Source organism: Hippoglossus stenolepis, chromosome 3 (assembly GCF_022539355.2).
Source record: "Hippoglossus stenolepis isolate QCI-W04-F060 chromosome 3, HSTE1.2, whole genome shotgun sequence".
Lineage (NCBI taxonomy): Eukaryota > Metazoa > Chordata > Actinopteri > Pleuronectiformes > Pleuronectidae > Hippoglossus > Hippoglossus stenolepis.
In genome coordinates, this window is record NC_061485.1 from 18,917,982 (window position 1) to 18,945,818 (window position 27,837).

Below are 27,837 nucleotides of genomic sequence, written 5' to 3' on the forward strand. Positions count from 1 at the left end.
TGCCTATAAGACTGTGAGAGTGGAAACTCAAGTAAGCACAGAAACAGATGTAAAGTAATAATGAATAACCAATAGGTGTTGCTTGCTAATGTTCTGTCCTCTGCTGCTTCAAACAACAGCAATAACAGATGCCCTCTGGAGTTTTTCTTTATAAACAAACAAGAGTTGGGTATATTGTCGAAACTACATTGTGTGTGTGTGTGTCCTTGAGGTCTAACAAATGCTTTCGTGCAATTTCTCTTTCATAAAACCTTTGCAAAGCTGATTTAAGAAATATTTGAAAAACTGATTCTTTACTGCCTTATTTGGTACGTTTTTGCCACCACCATGGCGGTATGGATGGTATAAAAACAAAAAGAGGTTAAGGTCACCGATATTCTTGCTTTTAACCACATTTGTGGGAGCATCATGGTCATCTTGCAGGCCCTGCTCCACAGTTTGCCTCTAAACATTCTATAATATTGACTTACTCACTATGAGAACATATCACATGACAATGTTGTGCTAAGAAATAGACAATAAAAGCAAAGTTTTAGAGAAACATTTACCGTGGGTTCCTTCACATGACGAACGTGTGGTTCACCTATTCATGTCTGAATAGGTGCTATAATTAGCAACAGCTTCATTAGCTTCGTTAAAGCTCAGAATGAACAAGGACAGACGACAGTAACAGGTGTCTGACGTGGAACTCCACAGAAACCTTGGAGTTTAATGGCTAAATACTCAAGGCTCACTTTGTACACACTGTTTTGGTCCATTATGACTGAATGATTCACTGAATGTATCATAATCAAATCACAAAAGATGTTATTCTAGAGTCCATTGATATAATTCAATCAGTTTTAAACCTGGAATACTTGCCAGGATAATAACAAGATGCAGATAGGTGGCACCCTCGTCTGTAGGACAACTGAGCGACACATCATGGTTTTATTTCTCACAACAACAGTCAACTCTCTTGGCTTTGAATACAACATATTGCCAAGGCTACATCCACACTACTACGTTTTCGTTTGCAAAAGCATCAACTCTGCTACGGATACGTCTGGCGTCAACACTACTCCGGCGATTTAGGGCCGCTAAAACTGAGGAGTTTTGAAACAATGCTGGTCTCGCTTTAGTTTGAAAACTCTGGAGCAACCTTTCAGTCTGGACAGGCAGAAACAGAGACACTGACGACCGCTTGCGGAATGGGTCTTTTCAGTCACAACAGCCTTCCCTGATTTGTCAGGCTCCTATCACATGGCCCCTTCAGGAAGAATTAACCAGCATTCTCCACAACGATACAACTGCAATTGAGACAAGCTATTACTCGAGCAATCTGCGGCAATACCCATGTCCGGCGGGACATGCATGCCTTAAAAATGCAATTTTCAAACGCAAATGCAGGAGTATGGACGTAACCAGCTGCCACGTCTTCTTTCCTTGTCACAACAGAAAAGATCTGAACTTTGTAGCAAACAACATCTTCCCTCTGCCTCTCCTCTTATTGAACCTTCTACACACAGATCCTTAGGCTTATTATGTAGATTGTGTTGTCTGCTTATTACTAACGTAATATAATTGGGATTTAGCGCAGTGACGCCCTGGGCACAGGTTGCTGATGTAGGCTAGTTTTTAAATTTGCCAGAACCTTTCATCGTGACAGTTCAGCCCGTTTCACGTAGATTCAAACCAGTCTGCAAAAACGGAAATCATCCTGACTATAAAATGTTGCAGAAACAACGTCTCTGCAGAGTGTGGGGAGCGAGAGTGAAAAACTTTTTTTGGGCACTTTCATTCCTGAGTCACATTGATCTCAACCCTGTGTCTCCCCCTATCTTCCAACTTCTTCTTACACAAGAACTGACACCAGCCCAGATCCAAAGGAAATAGCAGCAAGCAGCACATCAGACACTCGTTCCTGTCACTGAGGAATTGAAAGATGCCTGAAATAAGCCCAACTTCCTCCCTGCCACCTGGAACGTGTCGTTCCGCGGTGACAATTTGTTCTTTTGAGGTTATCTTCAAGGCTCTGAGCGAGAGGAAATGTGCTTGTCACCTAGGTGGTAGAAACATGATGCTCCTCATCCAGCATGAAAAAAGAGGGGGATAGAGGTAAAGAGCAATACAGGAAGAGATGGCAGAAAAGGAGGAGGGCAAAATCCGAGAAGAAGCCATGCCTCTCCAGTCCTATGTATGCAGGAAAGCATTTTAGTGCCATAGGTGTAAGTGCGGCCGTTTTAGTCAATGCAATGCTATTGAAATGAAGAACCTTTAAGCGGACATCATGTCACCTTAGAGCATCTACCATCATTTCATTTTTTAAATCTGTATCCTAAAGAGTCAGGCGCTCAGACCCTCAAGAGGCCCCTTGAACTCTCAGAACAATATACACTCCAAAACTAATCTCCCACAGATATCTTCAGCTGCTATTCAAAGGTAATGAACACCAATCATCTTCAGTAATGGAGGCACATATAATTGAGGAGGACTGCATTTAACGGGGAGCAGTTCATCAGCTCTGATCTTTTGACAGGGATAAAAATAGACAAAATTTGGGCCATGTTATAAAAACAAACTGATTAATTAGATGGTTTTAATTAACATTAAAGATACACTGTGTATATATAAATATATATATTCACTTTTAAAACTTATATACTTATAGAGAGGAAACACATACAGGGTGTGAAAAATGTATGCATAGAAAATGTGGATAATTCAAATGTCCTCACACATTGATCGTTTAGCAGGGGATCCAGTACAACAACTTGACAGAGCCTTTTATTTCTCTCTTCACTTCACACTCTGCCATGCTCCTCTCCTGGACTTACTCATCTGGAACAGGCCCTTTGACATATTGGATTTCTATTTATTTTTCCTTCTGTTACACTGTAAGGGTACTTGCCTTCTCTTTTCTTCTCTCCTATATTTCTCCTCTCTCCTTCTCACCTCCCCTCCTATTATTTTTCCTACTGTCTGCTTTCTTTTTGCCAAAATGTAGTCTGTCCCTCCCCGAGGAGATTGAATGTTCATATGGAGAGATGGATTTGTTCACGGATACCTTGTTAACTCACCAGGGATTCAACTAGAGCCTGTTCTATTGAAGGACGGCCTGCCTAATCAAACCGCCACCCAGACGCCAGCCGACAAGGGAGGGCTGTCGTGTTTCAATCCTGGTCCGTGATTGTAAGATACTTAAAAAGCTTTTAACCAACAGATATGATTAAAATATAGTACACACACACACACACACACACACACACACACACACACACACACACACACACACACACACACACACACACACACACACACACACACACACACACACACACACACACACACACAGGTATAAAGATATACAACGTAAATAGTAAATAGGTTGGTTTTGTTTTCATCTGTGTTTGGTAGTGTTTGTGTAATGCTGCTACCTAATAGACACCAATTTCACTTGGAATAATTCATGGAACTAGATGAAAGAATGAGGCATATTTATGGGACTGACATTTATGAGTGTGTACAACTTAGTGCAGCCTGATTAAATTTAAGGGGACTGTTGGGCCTTGGCCAAGGTTGGTGTTCTTCCGAGTGCTGTATGTATAAAAAAAGAATGAAATGAAAATAGCCTAAACTGGATCTCACTTTTAAAACCTATGAACTCGTTGAACTTGTTCCAGCTTCTCCTTTCACTCTTTGATGCATCAAACCCGTGGAACATGTCCAAACTTAAGTACTGATATAATTAGAGCAAAGTAAATCATCAGCAGTCGTCCACTGACACACTTGTGCAGGCAGGTGCTCTCAACAGAGAGAGGTGCCTCAGTGCCTCCTCCAACATGTGCTGGACTTGAAATGAGAGTTAGTGCCAACCAGATAATGAGTGTGAGCGAGCCACAGGCAATGCCTCTCCAACTAATGACGGTACCACAGCCAAAAACAAGTAATGTGCACCTTGTGTAACTATTCTTACCATTCAGGGTCAAATAATTTTGCACATCCTATTTGATATTTGATTTGGGAGTTCATATAAATCATTCAAATCATTAAAAAATCAAATATGTTGGTTGAAAGAACATATTTTTGTGTGCATTATTAAATTGCACATAAAAAAGCTGAATGCAAATCAACACATTTGAAAAACTCCTCACAGCATAAAAAGTGTCTGTATTAATAAAGATGAAATGTGACAAAGTGTAATGAAAACAGCCTGAGTGGGTGAAATGGTGCCTAAAACTTCTATTGAAGCTCCCGCTTGTGACAAACACATGTGATGCTTATGCAGCGATGAGACTGTAACATTCTGAAATTAACACATGAAACAAATATGAACTCTACATTTCCCCCATGGTTTTCCATCGTTTGAGGTTTGACAGCAGCTCTTTTGACTGGGAAATCTTGTTGCATCCTCTTCTTCTACAGTTATCTAATGGTGTTGGACTGGGAAACAGTCGTGTCTGAATGGGTTTTCTCTGGGGACTCCACCTTCCTCCCACAGTCCAAAGACATGCAGATATGGGTTAGGTTAATTGAAGATTCTAAACTCATTGTTAGGTGTGAATGGTTGTTTGTCTCTTTATGTTGACCCTGCATTGCAACATGTCCAAGGGCTGCATTTAGATATGTTCAAAATGTCCTGCGTTGTGTTTTGTGTCTTTTAAGTGAGCAAGACTTTAACGGACTAACGACTCTATGTTATATAAACAAAATTAAGCATTTAAAAGGGAAAATTGTAACTGTACCTATACCAATCATTTCTGTGGTATTACATTATGTATTCTGTTCATAAGTTGCCACTGTGAATACCTTTAAGAAATGCTCATACAAATTCTTTGAGGTGGCATTAAGGGTCTGATATTTCTATTCCTCTCCACGGAAACAATCGAGGTTTCCAGTGATGCCTCATGGCACATTTCTTCTATGTGCATTCGTTACCCTCACAGACTCGACATGGTCGTGGTGAGCGTGTCACAATACGACGGGGATCAGTGAGCATCCACTCGGTTCGGAGGGGGCGGGGCACGTTGATTTAGCCCTTAACAAGAACTCTGTGGTATCGTATTCAGACGAAACTGGCGGACTGTATTCAAATAGTTTGCTAACACTCCATTTTATCAACAAACTGATTATTAACCACTGAAAAGCTCCCCGTTTCATTCACACATATGCATATCTTATTCAGCGTATTCATTTTTTATGGGCACCACATTCGCACTTTTCTAATCACTTGAAGCTTTGATGGATGTAAACAGTAATTTACGAGGTCCTGACAGCCGCAGGAGCAGTGTTTGTTGCAAGAGTACAGCTCGGGTGATAATGCACCATCGTAGATGCGTCTCTAATTAAAAGGAGAAACAGACATTCTCACTTCCACCTCACAAAAAACAACAACACAACAATGACACAAAAAGTTTATTCCTCAACTGTGCACTAGTATAAATCTGTTTATAGCACCGTCTTGGTGATATTTCAAGTCTTGCAGCATTTCAGGCTGTTTCAGCTTGTGCCTTGTCACATTTCATTATGCTCTTCCTTCCTGTGCGTGCGTGTGTGTGTGCGTGCAGGCATTTTTGCATGGCACAGGAGAAGTCTATGATTTGCCTTTGAAGTCCTGATCAGTCCCTCATGTATGATTGGATCTGACAGGGCAGTGACCCCTTCTTGGGCTCATGTGTGATTGGTTGGTTCACACAGTTTCACCTAATACTTCCCAAGTATCAGAACGTTTTTGAGGCAACCCCATTCGTAGCTGTCTCTCTGTCTTTCTCTCTGATTTATCTCAGTTTTCACAGCAAAGACAGGTTCTGTGCGTTCTCAGTAATTAGATGGAGAGAGAGAGAGAGAGAGAGAGAGAGAGAGAGAGAGAGAGAGGATACAGTACGCCACATGAAATATCCCCCCCCCCACACAAAAAGTAATCTGTCTGTCACTCCTGTTTCATCTTCACTCGGCGCTCCTTCATGATTTAGCTTGTTTTCTTCTAAGCAGTGTCTTTTAAATTAGAGGCGAGCAGATAAGCTGGGAGAGAAATGAATTCCTCTCCCCTTTGACACAACATGTCTACATTAATTATTGGCCTGTCGAGAAGCGCGAGCGATCATTATTTTAGATATTTAGCTGGTAATGTAGCCCTGTGTTGCTGGGCCAAAGCGTCAAAAAACTAAGCGGTGACGGACAGAGAAAATTCACAGTATCATTTTTCATTTTTAAGTTAATACTCAAGTGATTCATCATATTTTGCTTGAACATGAGCAATGTTCCCATGCAGCCTTTCTGTTGGTACCCCTGATGAGCTTTCCTTTCTTTCTTGGAACATGTACAGTTCATTATAATGATGACAGTGGCAGATTTACCACTTTTTCCTTATGAAACAGTGGGTGTCAAAACAGGTTCTTGATGAAATGACGATCTAATCATGGACACACTATGGATTATCATGCAATTGTGAGCTATATTTATACACCATGTCATTTAATGGCTGACATGTCTTGAGAAAGGTCCTTGACATTGAAACATCAAACTTTTTAATAAATCTATGCAGAGGAAATGTGCAGTGGACAGGAACTAACCTTCTTCTTTAAAATTTGTAATGACAACTGTTGTAAGTTGAATTATCAGCAAATTTGTTAACTTAGCTAACAGCAGCTTCATGAGCTGATTGAAAATTCTATTGTCTCTCAGCTGACTCTGTAAAACCAATGTTGCACTCTATTTATGATCCCATATCTATCATACTTGACATGTGTATTGTTAAGGGCCCAAGGAAGTGCAGTGTCGAATTTGGTACGATTTGGACATTCAAGTTCATACATTCAGTTTCAATAAACCTTGAATAAACAGGTGACCAGCGCTCTGTAGCAGCAGCGGCTTGGACTCATGAAAAGGAACGTGGATGATCTTGACAACAGTGGTTACAACAAAAGGCAAGAACCACTGATTCTCCAGTTCGTGGTTCTGTACCGAGTTGAGGTTCACCGAACCTTGAACAAAACGGTGAAAAGGACTTTGTGCAGCAGCAGTGGTGCAGTATCAGGGTTCTGCAGTCGATTTTAACTTTGCCCAGCTCAATTACTGCAGTTTCAGAAAGAAAACTGCAACCAGCATTACCACAGGAGAAGTAAACAGCCCATTAATAATAAGCAGGTTTACAACGGGCACTGCACTAGTACATATAAACGCCAAAAGATTGGTATGCACAGCGCCATGCAGCCCCATGCATACACACAGCCTCAACGTGTACAGAACGTTTTTGCTCGTTACAGTTGCTTAAAGTGTGTCAAAATAGTACATTTACAGTCGCCATGTTATTTTCTTTTAAGGGAATAGTGCTGATCACAGAAACAGCACAAGGAGGTGAGTGGAGATTAGAAGAGGATCATTGTTCCTGACCTCTGCTTTTCTGGCAAAAAAAAAAGGGATGTCCCAAGAACACAGCAGTTTTGTGCTAATGTGACAATGGGAAGAAGGGGACCTTTAACACTGCAGCGTGTTGAACTGCTATTGATTTCTGCTGGTTTAACTCCTTGACCCTCGGGTTGTAGTAATGGCTGTCATCAGTATGCAGTTTGTCAGTCAGAGAGATTGTGATTAGAGCCATAAAGGCAGTCAATTGAATGATCCTAGCAGAAATCAATTAAGGTAGAGAATGTCAACAGCACCAGCGGGAGATATACTGCATTGAGTCAAGTGCAGCACCGAAAGGATAAACAGCAGCTGTCGAGATCAGAGAGTGCAAAGAACTGGGGGGTGGTGGTGGTGGTGGTGGGGGGGTTGCATTGTACCTGTCATAGTCTCCATTGCAGAGGGCTCGTACCGGGATAGCGAAAGGCTGCCACACTGGGTTTAATGTGTTCTTCACCACCTCTGTCTTATGGCAGATCGTAAACCTAGAGGAGGAGGAGGAACGTTAGGGGAGAGAAGGTTGAGTATTATTCGTCAATATTCTAAGCCAGGAAAGAGAGAGAGATTAATATGCAAATGAAGGGAGGAGGATGTATCTGAGGAGATGGAAAAAGACTATGTGGAATCCTGAAGTGACAGGAGAGATACCTTAAATAGGGCTGTACCCAGCTTTGTTTACCGCTTGGCCTGTATCCCCGCTATTTGTGAGTTAGACTATTTGTTCAGTCTGGCTTTTAAATCCTTCCCCTTGACCACAAGTGTGACAATCACATGCAAATGGATTTCTGTGACATCTGAAATGTGTCGCAGAGCAGAGCCTCATGAATTCCTATCAAATACCCCCAGATATCCCTTCCAAAAGCAACAATGCGTATCACTGTTTTTAAATTCAAAGCCTCGGATTACTTGCGCTCCACTAAGTGCCTCAAGCCTTTTAGAACACTGCGAGTCTTTTAGCCTCACAGCTTTTTAATTTGTACCCCCTCCCTCTGGCACCCGCAACAGATAGTTCTCGCACTTCTGTGGGGATCCATTTCCTACCCTCTTATGTATGAATAAAAATAATGAGAAAAGCTACAAGATGGCTAACAAAGCACTTGCTGAAGTATCGCCAGTTAGATTGGGCTGACGCTGCCACAATTGCAGAGCCCCTTGGGAGGCTGAATAGCGCACTGAGAAAGTGTGAGGGGATGGGAGAGAGTTACGCTTCCCTCAGTGAACCGCCTCAGAAACAGACGGTGTTTTTCCTGATGGAAAATGCAGATAATGTTTTTTTCTTGCTTTTATGCTTTTTGCATTAACTGCCTGTCTTTTCTATTTGCTCTCCCGGAGTCATTTATGTAATAGTGTATAGTCATGGGAGTTGCGGTCGCCCCGACCACTGATGCTCGGCTCGGTGCAGCCTCTTAAGTTGTGCATGCCTCAGTAACCCCTCCTCTCCCAATGCACAACTTCAGGTTTCTCTCTACCACACTATATGTCCTCTGATGTTTCATCAGTGACTTCCATCTTAATTCTTTATATTGTAGTGTACAATGGGGAGGTGGTTAGCACTATCACCTCACAGCAACAAGGTGCCGGGTTCAAATCAAATGTGGAGTTTACATGTTTTCCGGGTACTCCAGCTTCCCAAGGTGTATGAGTGAATGGTTGTTTGTCTCTGTATGCCCTGACACACACTGGCAACCTGGCCAGTGTACTCCACCTATAGCTCAGCTGGAATTGGCTCCAGCTCCCCCTGTGGCCCTCGGAAGGATGGGCGGGGATACACCTGATGCAACGTATGCGTATAAATACCTCCAAGACTAAATGCGATATTTGAGAGCTTCTCCCTTTGAAGCTGGATGAGAAATGTTTGCGTTATATGTGATGTCATCATTTACAAGACACGTGACTGATGAAACACATTGTGATTTGCTGAAACACCCACAGGAAACACATGCATTGCAGATTTTTTTTCATATGTCTCAAAACCCTGAACTTCTCCTGCGAAACATCTGCTGTTTAAAACAATTGTTATAAGAAAACACTTGTTTTAAGAAAACACAAACTACATCAAGCACTCACGTTCCATCCTCGTTGCTTCTGTAAAAGACCATGAAGGGGTCGGACTTGCCAAAGAAGTCCTTCTTGTCCAGCTTGTTGGCACAGAACTGCATAGTGGCGCTGTCCTGCAGGGGAATATGGAAATGAAGTAAGAGGAATTAGACATGAATTTTGGAGTAGGGAAGGGTACCATAACTTTTTTTCATAATTTCAGAATAGATCATAATATTTATGTGTCCTAATTTTCCCTTCTTACACAACTTCTTCTGTTTTAACTCCGCAGTTTAATGAAAAAGATTCAGTGGGAGATACGATAATGTTGTGTTCAGCTGGGTTCAGTGTTGGGTGATCTTTTAACGTCAACCTGTCACTTCAAAGCCACCATGAGTCACAATATCTGCTGGAGATGAGCCGAAACGCGTTTTGGCAGGAGGGTAAGAGGACTCAATGTTCAGTGCTTCCTTTCCACACACACACACACACATACACACGAACACACACTGCAAAAAGTGCAGCTGAAAAAAGTTACAGAGGGCTCAGAAGGCACTATTTCATGAATAATACAAAAAAATATATATTTTAATATATTTTGGTAAAATTCACTTTACATATCTGTGTAAGGATGTTGCTGTCTGTTGTTTCAGTGTGTGTTGTGCTGTGTGACTATCACCTCGACATATGCTCTCTATGAACTACTGGCAGGCAGCCAGTGCACAGCTTTATCTATTAAAACAACCTAATGTTCCACCAGTAGTATGTGTGTGTGTGTGTGTGTGTGTGTGTTCTGTTCAAGTATGCAGGAACCTAACCATTGTTGCATATCCACCCACCAGCAGTCCTGCTAACATTACTGCCAGCTGCTTACCAAGTCTAATTCTAGGATGAGTAATGGTCGTCAAACTAACTTCTTGTGATACCCGTCACAGCATCTGGGGAGCATCTGATGCTTCGAGAGCATTTCAGCCTCAGAGAAACATCAAACACAAATTACACTGTCTGCTTTGGGCTTTGTGTTTCTCTAATGTATGTTGAGGTCTGTTTCGCCTCTTGATTTAGCCAAAAAACACGATCATGTGCTTAATGTAGGAACATTTCCAGACCTTTGGATTCTTTTCACGTTAAGATGTTACACAAAAAAAATAAAAATTAAAAGGTCCAGTGTGTAAGATTTAGGTGAAAGGGATCTATTGGCAGACATTGTATATAAAATAACCCTAGTGATGTTTTCACTACAGTGTGTTTCATCTAAATTGTACAAATTGTTGTTTTCTTTACCCTAGAATGGGAAACTTTATAAATACATTATATTTACATCTAAAGCGTGTTTTTAAAGTAGTCCAAACTGGACAAACTAAACACCTTTGTTTTTTATGACAACTGAAGTCTACCACAGGTTCTCCTTCATGTTTGGAAGGGGAGGGTGAGGTGAGGGGTATTCAGCTGCAACATGACACTTCACCACTAGATGTCACTAAATTCTACACACTGAACCTTTAAATCAGAGTTTTGGGTTCAGGAGTTAAGAAGGCTACAAGATCAACTCATTACATAGTGATTATCTATAAATGTACTAAATTGACTACATTGTCAGATGATTAGTGTAAACACAGAATGTATGTTATTGATAAAGATCAATGCTTCCTCCACCTCCAACATTCTTTTAACATCCTTATTTATTACCTACTGTATGACAATGGTAGTTTTTACTTGCTTTTTGCTTCTTTGCTTTTAAAATTTGAATTAAACTATTAATAGACACAGTAGTTGGGCAAAGCTACTTATGAGAGAACCTAAAAAGAGGACTCTACTGATTTAGCATTAACACAGAAACATGTTGGGTTATGTTATCTCCCAAAACACAGATTTGAGCCTGTTGGACCATTTTCCTGGGTTATTTATAGGTTGTATAATGTAGTATATGTGGTGTAATATGGGCGGCTGTGGCCTGTAGAGCAGGTCGACCATTAACCAAAAGGTCACTGGTTTGATCCCTGGCTGCTCCTGTCCACAGGCTGAAGTGTCCTTGGGCGAGACACCGAACCCCACATTGCCTCTGACAGCTGTGCCGTGTGTGAATGATGTGTGATAGAATGGTTGAATGAGGCTTGTAGTGAAAATATTTTACTGTCGCAAAACATGAACATTATGGTAACCGATTAAACATGCAGTGCATAACATTGGCCTCCAGGGTTCTCTTAATCAAAACGATAAAAAATAGACCTAGTGATGCAGCGTGGGATTATAGGAGTTGTCCTCACCCACATTGTCGATGTTGATGTTTATGGATAAGGTAATAATATCTTAATAATAACTTGAATTTATATAGCGCCTTTCAAGAGAACCAAGGACTCTTTAAATGTGTCACTAGGGACACAAAAAAAGAAATGTCATCTCAACGGATGTGGGTGTGTGACGCAGGTAGTGGCTAATGTAGCATTAAGCTGTTATAAGAAAAACAAATTTAAATTTAATTTGTTGCTTCTACAACCTCATATTTGTTCCATCCGTTTCTGGAACTTAAAGCTTGATTTTTCTCACATGAGTAGATGAGTAACATATATCTGCACAAGCTTTCCTTTGAGCACAAACATGCTTCCTCTATTCAGAAATGACCACATTAAATCGGATCTGTAAAATTTATCTTACGATATTACATGGATTCCTTGGCTATAAACAAAGTGACCACACTCAGGAACCGCAGCTTCAATATTCATATTTACCGACTTGAGTTGAATTGTGCTAATGTAATTAGCTTGGCAACGATTAATCAGTTAATAAAGTTCTTTATGCACAGTGGTCTCTCTTTATGATAATTTTACTGTGTGTGTGTGTGTGTGTGTGTGTGTGTGTGTGTGTGTGTGTGTGTGTGTGTGTGTGTGTGTGTGTGTGTGAAGGCCATTGTGGATAAGATAAACTAACAAACACTATAAAAAGCCAAACACACACATCAGATAAATCAAAGACCAGCAGCAGATGCTGGGAGATACATTTTCACTACAAAACAACTCTTCTTCTGTTGCTCTCTCTAACAAATAAGCCTGATGGTGCATTTTGTCCACCAGTTGTTTATCATGAAACATGGAGCTTTTACCAAATCCCCAAAATAAATCACTTGTGTGCCGTTGAGCCTCGCACTACTTGTTTACTATCCCTGTTCCTGGCTCTCACTATGTGGCGGCAGTAGGGACCCGACTTATCTCAGGCACATGGGCTGTAGCTAATCTCTGAAACACAGTGGGTTCATTACAGTACATTCAGATGCTATAACAGTAGATTGCTGTTGTTGTCGGAGCCTGAGGCCTTACACTGGGCAGCCATGGCGCCACTAATGATAGCTTAATAGCTTTTTAATGTTGCAGCTTGCACCTCGTGTCTGGCTGCGTGCCGAGCGGCAAATCAGCACAAGAACGTGTGAGGGGCTGCAAGTGTGCTAGAGTGAGAGCAGGAGTGTTTCTGCGCACATATGCCGCTTCCCATTTTAATGCCTGTGTGCATCTTACCACAGTGTCCTCTCTCTCTTTATCACACACAGCCAGGGAGCATACCCCCCCCCCTGACACACTCATGAACACATTCACTCCACTCCAGCTGCGAGAGGAACTTTATCTCTAATCCTCCCCTCACCCTGAGGACACACACACACCACATGTCATTTGACACAACCCCCCTGTACACAAGAACAGAGCTCTTCTTCCCACTGTTTCATTCTCTTTAAAACACTCCTGTAGAGGAGTATCAGCTCCCATGCTGCTCACTGACTTTTTTCTGTGGCAACAGATTTAATCTGATCCCTGATGCTTTCTGTTTCAACAAGTACCTAATTCAACAAGTAACTAACTGAGACAATGTACTCGCTGCACATGAACACTGTGCTCAGTCTTCCAGTTTAGGCTGCACCGGGTGGCAGCACTTATAAATGCTCCTAATAAAAGTGATTAAAGAAACAGCCACAGGCTCCGGTTGTTTTTGACTATGACAGAGTTGTAAGACCACAACACCTTCACTGATTCAAATTCTAAAGACAGTCTGACCTCCATGCACACTGGTGGTCAACATATGAAAGCTCATTACAGCAATGAGCATATATACAGTATATATAACCGATGCTTATTTTGTTGTGTCTTCTTGGCAAAATGACATGTACAGTAAAATAAAGACTGACTAGTTGACATCATAGCCTGTTTATAAAGATGGAAGACATGACAGGTCTCCAAAAGTGAAGCCAAACCATCTTGATCAACCCCTGGTGGCCGGCCGCAGTACAAGTCATAAATCCTCCTCCATGTTAGTAGATAGGACAGTCAAATCATGGCAGGTTTATGTTAGTTCTTATCACACTTTGTGTATGTTGATACAAACATCATGAAAACATCATGATTGACAGCTGAGGCTGAGATCAAAGCCAATGAGTTTTATATCAAGATGACAAAAATGAGACAAGACACATACAGCAATTTTACAATCAACATCTCTGTACATCAAAAACTGGAGCAAAGCAACTGATCCATCACGAATGTCATCAGTGTAGCATGAAGCTCCTTTGCTGTCTGCACACAGTTTTTTCTAGTTTTCCTCACATCAATAGACATAAATGTTGGCAAAATAAGGCATCATTGCCGTTTTTGAGTGAGGAGGTGGAGGGACACACCATAAAAATATCTGCGGTACTAATAAGCACATTAAAGCTATTTATGGTGAAGGAATGTGCTGGAGATATTAAATATGCATCAGCTCCTGCCTCATTAAGGCTCTGTGGCATGAACACAGACTCTTGCAAAGGTCTGTGATCAACAGCCGTTAATATGGAGAGAATCAGGCTATCAATATTTTAACACGGAGGGGGTGGGGGGGTGGGGGGGTGTTGACAGGCTATAGGTAGAGACACCCCCACACCCTCAGGGGAGTAATTGTGTTGTAAATGTTTGTGGCATTAGAGAAGGGAAGAGCAGTGTGTTTGCAGTCCAGGTATTACTCATGTTGTGGGGACCTAAATCTCTTTTTATAGTCACATCGTGGGGACAAAAAGGAAGACTTCATAATGTAAATCATAACATTTTACAGTGAAGACATGTTATGGTGAGGTTAGGGTTAGACATGTAGTAGCTATGGATAAGTTTAGGTTCCAGGAAATGACGTGAATAATGTTCTCTGAAGTCATGGATACACAACTGTGTGTGTTTGCGTGTATGTTTGCGTGTGTGTGTGTGTGTTAAGTTGAGTAAGAGTTCCACTTGCTCTAATTGTGACAGAGGAAATGGGTAAATGATAAGAGTAAAGGTAGTAAATGTTCTTTCTAGTATAAAGGCCAAACCAGTGTATTTTCAGTACAGTCATTCTGGCATGAATTGGTCTGAGCACATGTGTTTTTGTCTCTGGGAGTAAAGGAGATGGGACAGTAGGATTTAACATGATAAACAATGACAGATGACTCCCTGCTGTTTGACTTGAAGCTCTGTGTGTTCAGTGCACACACACAAACACGTGTAGACATATACATGATCCTCACCATTACTTTACTCCTTCCTCTTCCCTTTTCTTGCTTGATTTAGCTATTTTTTATATTTTACATTTTGTTTCGCACTTGTTCTCAGTTCAAAAGATGACGACTTCTAGTTTGATCCACAGAGAGTGTGGTGAATGCTGCTTCTCAGATTCACTACACAGTGTGAAGAGAAATATAGAAGCCTGAATGACGACTAAACCTAATGGAAGCTAAATGTGAACAGAATAGAACTCTCTTTTTAACAAATTCAAAGGAATAGACCGTACACTGTGTAATTGTATTACATGGTAATTTGTCATTTTGCCAACTTTGGTGAAGAACCCAAATTACTTCAAAACACGCTTCTTCTCAAAGGGTTCAGAGTCATGATTACCCCATTAGCACGACTCAGGCTGATGATCCGTCATTTGAGATGAGGCAACAATTCTGCTCAAAATGAAAATATTTCATCTCGAGCGAAAAATCTGTGATTTTCCTGACTACATAAGTGCACAATCTAAGGAGGTAAAAAGGAAAGAGGACAGAAAGCGGAGTTTCTCATAGGCTTTGAGCTCTCTCTCTTCCTTTTGCTCCCCCTCTCTACATCCCCATTAGCTGTTAGTGGCCAAACACACGCTGCAAAACAGCCCAGTGATTAAATTTGAACAAATAAAGCGGAATGAAAATCGTCTTGGGGGTTGCATCAGCGAGTTCATATGGAGGAACTTTAGTTCCCAGAGAGAGCACAGAGAGATGTGGGGAAACTGAGGCGGTTCTGCTCCCACTCTGCACTGCTCACACATCCCGTTGCAATGTTAGAAAAATAAAACGTATTTATTCATGGGCCATTACATTTCTTTCCTGCCCCTGACTGTGACCATGGTCCTGTCGGAGTCAGTAATGCAGTTTGAATGCAATAATGAGGGCAGGAGCTGACAGTCAGTAGCATCAGGATGTAGGAGAGGGTTTTATGATTAGCTGTAATTGTTTGCATCCTGTTGAGCCGGCACCTAATTTGTATCGTGTGCTAATAATGATCAGACGAAGTTCCCACTGTGCAAGTTGAAGCATTCTTTTTCCTTAATAATTATTCAAAATACATTGAATAATGTTTACTTTTTAATTAACACACTTAAAACACTCGAGCAATTAAAACAGAAAGTAGATGAGTTGGTGGAGAAGCAGTGGGCTTTGTTTTCAGAAATCCTGATGTAAATACCAGGTAAATAAAGCTATCATAGGGTTGTTTGTGTTGCACAGTAGGTTTGATTCAGGTTTGATTGTATTTTTCAAATAAATATTTTGAAAAACCCAGAGAACCTTATTTTAGATTCTATTTAAATGAATGTTGTTCCCATGCATTGTCAAGCTGAATTATAGGGAAAAGGGTAAAATTATGGATAACGTCCCCTGAGGACTGTGAAGTTTTCTGATGTTATGTTGCAAACATTACTAGAATTCAGACACACAAACAAAAACTATTTGCAACCATCTTCTTCTTCTCACTACAGAAAAATAATCACCTTATAACATCGGCCGCCTATCAAGGTCAGTTTTCCTGCAGGGAAATCACCTGCATTGTGCAGCTGTCCAATACAGCACAGCCACTCTGCATGAATTTATATAGGTGCCACTTCACACATTTCATCAACATCACGGGGATGCATACCATTAACATTGTCGGTGAAAGAAAAAAAATCATTATTAGGAGATGCAGTTGCATCCAGTTCATACAGTTAATCACCTCAACATGTCAATGCCACTGCAGAATATGAATGTGTTGGATTATATACATTTTGCATAACGCAGGCACTTGTTTTGTTAGTACAAAAGCACATTTCATAGGAAACACTTAAGTGAATGAGAGCCAAAAAAAATGACCATGTACTTGGACTGTGTCTAAATGTTAGATGCTAGTTAAGCAAACTAAAATTTAAGTTTGATTCACAATTATGCACAAATGTATTGTATTCCCACACACACACACACACACACACACACACACACACACACACACACACACACACACTCCCACCTATTGTACCCACAATTGGGTCCATCATAACAAACTTGTATTTTTCAAATAAATATTTTGAAAAACCCAGAGAACCTTATTTTAGATTCTATTTAAATGAATGTTGTTCCCATGCATTGTCAGGCTGAATTATAGGGAAAAGGGTAAAATTATGGATAACGAAGCTGGGATCAACATGAGGATCATATAGTGAAAACACAGAATTTGTTTTTGTTATTTAGTCTAAATCTAAATACTTCCTCTCACTCTAAAGAAGTTGAGCTAAAATTAAGAATTTATAGAGCTTGTGAAGTAGCTACATGTTTTTTCAAGGCGTCTGATGGTGCAGTGGACTTTCACACATCCGTCTTTGTAATGGTCTTATCAAAAATTCAAGGCTACTTTCTTTGTCTCCTTGGGAGAAAATTGTTTTGGATACAGGGAATTGCTGCCTCAATGCAAAACACACTAAATAAAACTTTAAAAAGGACACATGCAAAACATTAGTTTGTGCAAAAACAAATTGCTTGGTTATCCCTGAGAGCCTGCTCAAGTCCGCTGCTACAACCCTGTTTCTGTCTGTCCTCCACATTCACATTGATGTACCGGTTGTGTTTGCACAGAGGGATTCTGAACCTCTTCCCGGAGTTCATCTAAACATATTCAGAGTTAATCACTGCAAGCAACACCTTTTATCACACAAGCTGTCATGTGAGCCATGGATTGATGTAAAAGTGGATATATTCACTTTAGCTGCTCTGTATCTTTTAAGCCTAGATTCCAGGTGGTGACATCAAATACAACAATGCTTTTTGCAGCTTGAACCCGGCTTAGCCACGTTTAATGTGGGTGTGTTTGTATGTCACTGAGTTTAGAGACATTCGTAAACAAGTGTGTGACAGGGGTGAAGCGGGTGTGCACGTGAATGCATGTGTCCCCACAGGCTATAGGAGACAAGGTCAGGCAGGGCTGTGTTTTAATTAATCAAGACTTGGTCTCACACTGTCATTAGCCAAGCGGATTTTATAGCTACAATAAGAGCTGGCACATGCAGAGCATTAAATGATCCTGTATTGATTCACACTCTCTCTCTCTCTCTCCTACACACACTCACACAAATCTTTTTCTCTCCATCTTATCCCTGCTTGTTTGCTCTCTGTCTCATGGTGCCATCTCTTTCGCTCCCTTTTACTCCTCCTCTGTCTCCCTATCTCTGTACCATTTGCTCCGTTGTACTCCTGCTTTTCAATATCCGGTTCTTATCTGCGCGCTGGAAGTCCAGTTTAGCATTCACAGCTTCACGCCTCAGTCCTGGTTGAGGGGACCATTAGCCCTCACCCCATCGTGTTTCATGGGCCATTACATTAGACAGTGGGTCACTCTGCAAAGTGAGAGCAACTGAATCGGTGTGTTCTGAAAGGTGTGTGTCTACTGGTGTAAGTGTGACAGATTGACAGACAGATAGACAGATAGACAGACAGACGGATAGAGATGAGATAGATGAGATAGATGAGATGGATGAGATTGATTAGATATATAGATAGATAGATAGATATATAGATAGATAGATAGATAGATAGATAGATAGATAGATAGATAGATAGATAGATAGATAGATAGATAGATAGATAGATAGCACTTTTATTTATTAACCAGGCTTTGTCGACAAATGTTTGCCTGCTAATGTGGGTTTGGTAGGGGAGATCACTCACTCGACAATTGCTCAGCTCCTCTGCAGACAGGATGATGGAGCCACATTTCTTCCCTTGTATCCCTCTGTGGAGGAAAGAAAGAAAACAACAAAAGCTTTACGGAAATGGAAAGGAAATCCATTTTCTCTTGAATCTTCACTGATCAATCAGTGACACAAAGTCCTTTAGTTGTGGCGCATCCTTGACAATTCACAATCAGCACAAGTTTTTATTATCCTTTATTTATTATAATACAATCAAACCCGTCTTTTTGTGATATGATTGTGTTCCAGCAGTGGATATGTGTGTATGTATCTGTTTACGGTGTAAATGTGCCTGTGCTCAGATATCTGAAGTGCTGGCAGCCAATCAAATAAGACAACATCTCTTCAGTCCTTCAGTCGGCTCAAGGTGACCGGTGGAATTGAATTGTAACGCCAAGGAAATGGAATTCACATATGATGAAATGAGAAGTTTTAAGAGGAAAAGGTATAAAAATCATTATTACAGTGCCTGTGAACAGTGTCTATGGACATACTCTCGGACATACTTTCCACTAATGAATGAAAGAAACTTGGTCCAATACATTCAGAGTCCAGTCAAGCTAACGGCTTCGAATGACAAATAATGCCTCTTTCCTGGAACATTACTCACACAGGGGAGGCTTTAATTAAAAGGTTGATGGTGCAACACTGTGGCTCTTTGTTCTCTCAAAGGTCAACACTGTCAAGACCTCTGTTGGTCAACAGTGTGAATGTACTCAATGTGTAGATTTACTTCACTGTGACACTGACATCAATGATCATTATCAAGAAACCTGGTGTTAGGTTTGTTTTTTAAATTGAATAGGCAAAAAATAAACCTGTATTATTCAGTTAAATTCAGCTTCAATTAACTTAATTATTTGTAAACTCAGGATCACGTGTGTGTGTCTGATTTGGAGAATCAAGTTATCAACACCTTCATATCTATCCACCTTCATCAATGCAACTCTTTATGTTTTGGTTTCAATCAGACCTTTTTCTTCTGTCTCCAGTCTGTTCAGAATGAGACACCAAGGCTGTTACCATCCTGAAGAAGAGGGGTTGTGTTAGTCTAACTCTCCTCGCGCCACTGGCTCCCTATTAGTTTGAGTTGAAAAGCTCCTTTTTCATCTATAAGTGCTCTGGCCCCTGCTTATATTAGTGAAAATACCAAACTATCAGAGACCTGGGATCCTCTGATGATAGGCCTCTATATTCCTAACGTCTGGGTCTATGTTTTTCATTGAATTCTGCTCCATTTTGTCCGTCTCAGACATCTGTCTCAGGGCCATTTACTGTCTCCCCTGAGGACTGTGAAGTTTTCTGATGTTATGTTGCAAACATTACTAGAATTCAGACACAAACAAAAACTATTTGCAACCATCTTCTTCTTCTCACTACAGAAAAATAATCACCTTATAACATCGGCCGCCTATCAAGGTCAGTTTTCCCGGAGGGAAATCACCTGCATTGTGCAGCTGTCCAATACAGCACAGCCACTCTGCATGAATTTATATAGGTGCCACTTCACACATTTCATCAACATCACGGGGATGCATACCATTAACATTGTCGGTGAAAGAAAAAAAATCATTATTAGGAGATGCAGTTGCATCCAGTTCATACAGTTAATCACCTCAACATGTCAATGCCACTGCAGAATATGAATGTGTTGGATTATATACATTTTGCCAATAAATATAACGCAGGCACTTGTTTTGTTAGTACAAAAGCACATTTCATAGGAAACACTTAAGTGAATGAGAGCCAAAAAAAATGACCATGTACTTGGACTGTGTCTAAATGTTAGATGCTAGTTAAGCAAACTAAAATTTAAGTTTGATTCACAATTATGCACAAATGTATTGTATTCCACACACACACACACACACACACACACACACACTCCCACCTATTGTACCCACAATTGGGTCCATCATAACAAACTTGTATTTTTCAAATAAATATTTTGAAAAACCCAGAGAACCTTATTTTAGATTCTATTTAAATGAATGTTGTTCCCATGCATTGTCAGGCTGAATTATAGGGAAAAGGGTAAAATTATGGATAACGAAGCTGGGATCAACATGAGGATCATATAGTGAAAACACAGAATTTGTTTTTGTTATTTAGTCTAAATCTAAATACTTCCTCTCACTCTAAAGAAGTTGAGCTAAAATTAAGAATTTATAGAGCTTGTGAAGTAGCTACATGTTTTTTCAAGGCGTCTGATGGTGCAGTGGACTTTCACACATCCGTCTTTGTAATGGTCTTATCAAAAAAATAAAAAAAATTAAAACATTACTCAAGGTTCAAGGCTACTTTCTTTGTCTCCCTTGGGAGAAAATTGTTTTGGATACAGGGAATTGCTGCCTCAATGCAAAACACACTAAATAAAAACTTTAAAAAGGACACGTGCAAAACATTAGTTTGTGCAAAAACAAATTGCTTGGTTATCCCTGAGAGCCTGCTCAAGTCCGCTGCTTACAACCCTGTTTCTGTCTGTCCTCCACATTCACATTGATGTACCGGTTGTGTTTGCACAGAGGGATTCTGAACCTCTTCCCGGAGTTCATCTAAACATATTCAGAGTTAATCACTGCAAGCAACACCTTTTATCACACAAGCTGTCATGTGAGCCATGGATTGATGTAAAAGTGGATATATTCACTTTAGCTGCTCTGTATCTTTTAAGCCAAAAGAAAAATGACCATGTACTTGGACTGTGTCTAAATGTTAGATGCTAGTTAAGCAAACTAAAATTTAATTTATAACCTAAATACTTACAGCAGTGGTTGCAATTTTCCATCAATTTCCACTAAAGACTGATGGACTTGACTTGGCAGATTCGACACATAAAACGCTAAGGTCAAAAGCCTGGATAAAGTGCCCTCCAGCTGTGTGTGTAAGTGCTTTCTGCCCTTTGTGCAGGAGGTGTATGTGTGTTTTTAAGAGGTAGATGGGAACCTTTCATCCACACAGTAAAAGACTCCCATTGATCTTCAGGTGGGGAGACCATCCTTGTGGCATAGTGATGCAGGGAGCTAAGAGTGTTTTTTCACCTAAAATCTTACTCCCACTCTCACACAATGTCACACATACTCAAAGACACTTGGCACCCTATCAGCCACTTGCAGAAATACACAGCTTTTAAAGGAGAGTGGCTCCATATCTGCAATTCTTCTCTGCTCGTTCCTCCCCTGACCTCCTGCAACTGAATCAATTCTCTCTGGGATGTTTCTAGAAATAAGCTCACATCCTGAGACCATCAAAAAGCTGAAATCAACAGGCAAGAGTTTGGGTCACAAAAATAAATCTTCAGTGTGCCGACAAGTTGTTGCTGTAAAGTAACTGCAGAACAAAGCAGCTGTAGACACAATAAAACAACAGGCTTCCATCCATTAATCAGTGTGTTCTACGTCAATGAAACATAAGTTTGCCAAGTACTGTGAGGTCTCAACCTTAAAGTGCCTTGAGATAACATATGTTGTGATGTACAGATCAAATTTGATTGAATTGAATAAGTTGTTAGTCCCTTTACTTTGAAAGGGGTCGAAATAAGACGCCTGCCCAGAGAATCTATGGGGTCACATCGTGTCGTGGCAGTCATGTGTAAGCAGCAATCTTCAAGATCTTAAAATTGTTTTGGCACAGATTTGGCCCACATCCCATATCCCATATGAAGCCCTCACATTGCATGGATCTCTTTATTGCAGTAATAAAGATTCTCAACAGTCATATTTTGTGAATACACTGTTCATGATTCTCCTCCTGCATAAATCACAGAAAGGAAAACAAATCAATTGGTGTTGATCTGTAATCCCTGTCGTGTGTCTGTGCATGCAAACAAATCCCACCTGTTATTGTTACTTGTAAAAAATATTAGAAGAAGAAGGTAATGAAGATTATCACAATCTCAGACAGACAGACAGACAGGCAGACAGACTCTGACTGAAACTTGATATTTAAGATGTCTCAGTTGCTGTGGTGAGACCCCCTGTAGATGTCACACAAGATACTGTTCCCTCATTACTGAAAAGATGAAATCCTAATTTAATATGCTTCATCCTGGCAGTGAGTTATTTTCTTTGAACTGCACTGATTCTCAGGACACCTGAAAAAAAAGGACTTCCTCTGTCGTTTTTTATTAGAAACACTAAGGAGTCGGAGCCGTGCGGCATAATTTAACCAACCTATTAACACAATGCATCAAAGAGACACATGGTACACACTGCAGTGTTTTTGAACCTCTGATGTTTAACAGAGGATAGCTGTATATAAACAGAGCACACACACACACATACACACACACTTCTATTATCAGTTATATATAGACAACACACTTACATATTGGTGCACACACTAATACAACCACACACTTTACACACCATTCTTATTCACAGTGTTCGGAGCGTGTAGTTACAGAAATCTTCAGGGACTAAAGCAAACTAACCTGCTGTGAATAAAGAAGAGCTGGGTTAATTTTGCTCAGGAGGATAAGAGAAGGACAAGACACAAAGCAGGGAGGATCGAGCGAGTGTAATTACTGGCTGGGTTACAAAACCAGGCTCGTTGTTTTCTTTTTTCATCTTATAGAGGGTGTCAATATGTTTTTTATATCCATGTAACTGTAGTGATATCGGCCACTGTATCAGTCTGAAACAACCTATAACAGTAGCTTAAGTATTTAATATTTGACACTATACTGAGCCACAACGTCTTTTTTAAGAAGAAACTTTCTTGTTGTAATGAAATAAGTTGCAATGTTATAATAATGATAATTTTTTGATTTGAAATTAGATTTTTTTTATATGATAATTTAATTTAAGTCATAGTGGCAATAAGAAAAGAAAAAAAACCCTGTAGGTCTTACCTAAATTAACAAGACCAAGAGTCAAGAGCAGTAATAAAAGTAATTTTTAAGGAACATTTCACATGTATAGTCTAACATTCTCACAGTTCTGGATCAAAATGACATGTGACTAAATATACGTGTAACCATTCCTAAACAAACCGTTCAAGTACAAGCACGAACGCACCCGAGTAGCTTGAAGGACAAAAGCCTGTGGTCAGTGCCAAGAGCCATTGTACATGATGAGACTTCCTGAGAGTGAGACCGTGCTGGAGGCCTTCCAGAAGAGCACTCCACCAACAGAATCTACAGTAAAGAATAGCTCCTCATCGATTTGCTGTTAGCAACAGCTTGACTGGGAGTCTGGCAAATTCACCAGTAATAAACACAGAAAAATGAGAGGTTTAAACTGAGGAGGAAGGTTGAAGAAAGGTCGGAGCCTTTAAAGGACATGGAATTCAAAACTGCACGGCAGCAAATGTAACTTTGAGTCGTGCTACAGCAGTGCTATGTATCTGAATTATGGAGATATTTTTTATTTTATTGCTGGTGGCCAGAGCTGCCACACTTGCTCACAATGTAACAGATGTGGTCTTCGTTAAATACGATACATGACCCTGCTGTGGCTGTTCTCTATGTCGATGTCTTATACCTTTGGTGAGGTTTTATTCCCAAATGAATTGCTATGTTAAGAAGCTTCCGAATCAGTGAGTTTTGCCATAACAGGGAGGACAATCCTGCCGCACTTTCAGATTTATTAATAGCTTATTTAAATTTAGAAACACATCTCAAGGATTGAGAGACAACTGTATACACATACAGATAGACATATAGACACTTACAATTAACTAAACATTACAGTCACAAAAACAAATGGAACTCCCTTTAGTGTATATTGATCGAGGATTAAATGGGCATATTTGATTTTAAGGGTGTTTTAACATATAGTTCTCTTGAAATGAACTGAACTCAGTCCTCTCAAATTGGACCAACATGAAAGGGACTCGGTCCTGTCACATCAACAGTTCATTTGAAGGTGGACTCTGTTCTCTGTCTGGTCCACTTTTGCTCTGAAGGGGCCTCAGCTCTCTGTCTGTTCACACAATACCTAGTTCACAGTCACACAGATCTTTACTCATTTGGATTGTGGGTTGTTTTCACTCGGAACAAGATGGCTGCTGCCACACTTGTCTTATCCACATTCATGTAGTATTTGGTTAAATTAGCCCACAGGGATAGAAAAAGCCTGTTAACACATCAAAACATTCCTACTGGACGATTATGAATTACCTGTCCACGATATGATTACAATACACCTGTCCATCATTTGATCACGATTCACCTGTTCATTATTCAATTCTCGATGCATCTCAATGCATCAAATCCTCAATATTCTATGTTATTGCACAGGGCTGCTTTTCATCAATTACTCTACGTATCATAATAACTTCTGATTAGTGATGGTGTTTATTAACTTATTGATTTTGTTCTGTCACTGCATCGATGCACAACAGTTCAGGTTCACTTCAATGCCATGGCAAACCTGTGGCACTTTGTGGTCACATTGCAAAAGTTAAGGGAACCGCAACGCAGACTTTAGGTGAACCACACTCAGACAGTTCGCTTAAAGTTAAGTACATAATTTAATAATGGTTTCATCCCAGCATGTTCACTTGAGGCCAGTTCAACACTCAGCTCAGACATAATGAAGCCCTATTTCCCTGGTAAAGTCTGAGAATATGTCTCAGTTCTGCTGTTGCACTTGGTCGATGAGGAAAATCAGCCTGTGACATAATCAGCTTTGGCCTAGATTTTATCTTCACACACCAGAGCACCATTTTATGAACTCAGTCCAGAGCCAGACCTTCACATTCCTTATATCAAAGCTGTGCCATTGAAAACTGTCCAAGCGTGTTCGTCCTTCAGTACATCGTCATCTTCTGACAGATTCACAGTGATTTATTGAGTTCGAATCGGACTGATACTTTACCTCCACCTTAACCTTATCTTACAACAAGACGTGTTTTCAACATGAAGTCCTGCTTTACATCCTGATACCCATCAGTTAAATTAATACTGTCTCCAATTGAAATCGCCCTCGTGGGCCTCATTGTTAAAAATGATGAATTCAAGCGCAGGCGACAGGCAGCTGTCATCACCTGCAGCTCCCCACTGGTGAAGTTTTACAGACTGTAATTAGCTTCCAGTAGAAGCCTTGTGCTCATTGGCTCCTGAAGAATAATGGCCAGGAAAGGGAGCAGGGTGACTCAGTCACATACTAATCATGTCCCTGTGTAGGCCATCATCAATGACACCAGCAGACAGAGCGAGAGACATTATTCGCTTAATCAAGTAACAGATCTTTCCTCCGCTGGAAATAAGAATCTCAGTGTGGCACAATAAATGCTAGTCCAGTTTAGATCAGCAGAGAACACGGAACAGATGAAATTAATTAAATGCTGTTCCAACTCGCGCACATGTCGTGTGCTGTCGTCGCATACAAATAAGAGCCTGCATGAATCCAGACAAGCATGAGGACGAGACAGGGAAGACAACCACCAATTTTACACTGTAGACAACATCTGCTGTGAAAACTCCAGAGGGGACATGTCCAATGAATGATGCACTGATCAAATCTCAGGCAGCTTCATCACACGAACCGACACCTTTTCTACACGATTCCCCTCAGAATGCATTTCTCATCATCTCACTGAAACGGCTGAAAACTGCTGGTAGCTAACTTATATTAGCGTGTATCCAACGCTCCCTTTGCACTGTGCTGTATATGCCATGGTGAATGCATATGTCAGCTGTCATGTATGTGAACTTTATTATAAGACACTGAGAACAAGGTCCAAACCAATGAGGCACAAACCTTATACGTTCCACAGAGTCAAGTCACTATGCTGTGCTTTTGTCAGTGAATTGCCTTCCAGCTGCACCAGTGTTCGGTTTGGCTCATTGCCCATGTTCCCACCCACGGGTCAGCTAATCCATTCCTTTCTGCAGCTTTTGTCTAAAATGGTGATCAAGAATAAAAGCAGGCAGAGCGTTTAGCCTCCTGGTGGCTTTTACTGATCCTCAGGCCACAAACTGCACACTGCGACTCCGTCAAGTGGGAGGCAGGAGAGCTAAAGCTCCATGGGGGAGTGCTTCAGGGAGCCTATCTGAGGTGGTGATTATTGGCTGTCATTAAAACGGACCAAATGCTCTTCAGTATGTTTGGGAAGTATAAATGGAGCGGAAATTCTGGCCTCAAGTCTGGAGAGTTGAATATCACCTGCTGTTGTCAGAATAAACCATAACAATTTAGAGGCAACCCCGGTTTATGGAAATGTTCACTTGTTCATTTTGGCTAAACATGATGGTAATTTTGTTCGTCATTTTATGTTGAGAAAAAAAATTAAGCAACATGGCATTGGCAGCAAAGACCAGTGAGATACAACACAAGAAAAACTAAAAACATGGGGAGTGTGCATATGAGCTTAAAATCAATAACACGGACAGGAGAGTTATTCCACTGTTATCGTTTTTTTTTCATCAGAGTTGTAATAGAAAATTCTGGACGATGTTACCGTGCAGTTGACTCGACACAGCTTTTATCATCTGATCGTTTCAGGATCACATGCAGGTCTGAACACTGTCATGTCAGATTCTGTATAAACAATCTTCTGAATCAAACCCCATCTGTGGGCAGATTGTACTGAGCCTGCAGGATGACATCAAACTTGTGCTGTGCAGCCGAGCAGTAAACTGTAAAGTTCTCAAAGTCTCAGAGACACCAGCATGGAGGAATACGTTTTGGGGCGTTGTTTGGGAGAACGTGCCAAAAGACGACATCTTGAGTATTTCTATTTGATGTAATGGTGCATTTATATAACATGAGCATATTAGCAGTATAATTTATGATGGTGCTGTAGCAGATAGCCTTTGTTTTCATGTAGTATAGAGGGTAATTATGATCATCGACACCAGGTCTTATTTGTCCAGTATCTGTACAAATTACCACTATAATGACATCCATATTGTTTGAATCTGCAACTTGTGATTTCTATCCACAAGATGCAGGACTAAGTGTGTGGAGGTTGCATCCTGTGTGCATACGACATTTCTCTTATCCATAGAGGAACAAGCTTATTTCCCCAACTGTAAAAATACAGTAACTGCTGCATGTAGATAACTGGCAGAAAACTAAAATTCCCTAAATGTTGGCATCGGAAATGAATTTAAGTTTTTGCAGAATTGTCAAATACACAACTGTTCTTGTGGTGTTGGCTCTTATTGCACAATGTTACAGAAGAGATGCCAATTAGAGTAGAAAGGACAATGAGTCTTAGTTAATTCAG

The 27,837-nt window shown here is 40.5% G+C and overlaps 1 protein-coding gene across 1 annotated transcript in view; it reads right to left on the minus strand.

The window, feature by feature from the left end:
- The window catches only part of cpne5b (copine Vb), a 103,736-nt gene that overhangs the window by 21,756 nt on the left and 54,143 nt on the right, over positions 1 to 27,837 (minus strand). The window contains exons 7-9 of the mRNA XM_047339471.1: positions 18,638 to 18,701; positions 9,451 to 9,554; positions 7,764 to 7,868 (exon numbers count right to left, since the gene is read on the minus strand). Of these exons, the coding sequence (XP_047195427.1) occupies positions 7,764 to 7,868; positions 9,451 to 9,554; positions 18,638 to 18,701 (273 nt within the window). The remainder of the gene's footprint in view (positions 1 to 7,763; positions 7,869 to 9,450; positions 9,555 to 18,637; positions 18,702 to 27,837) is intronic.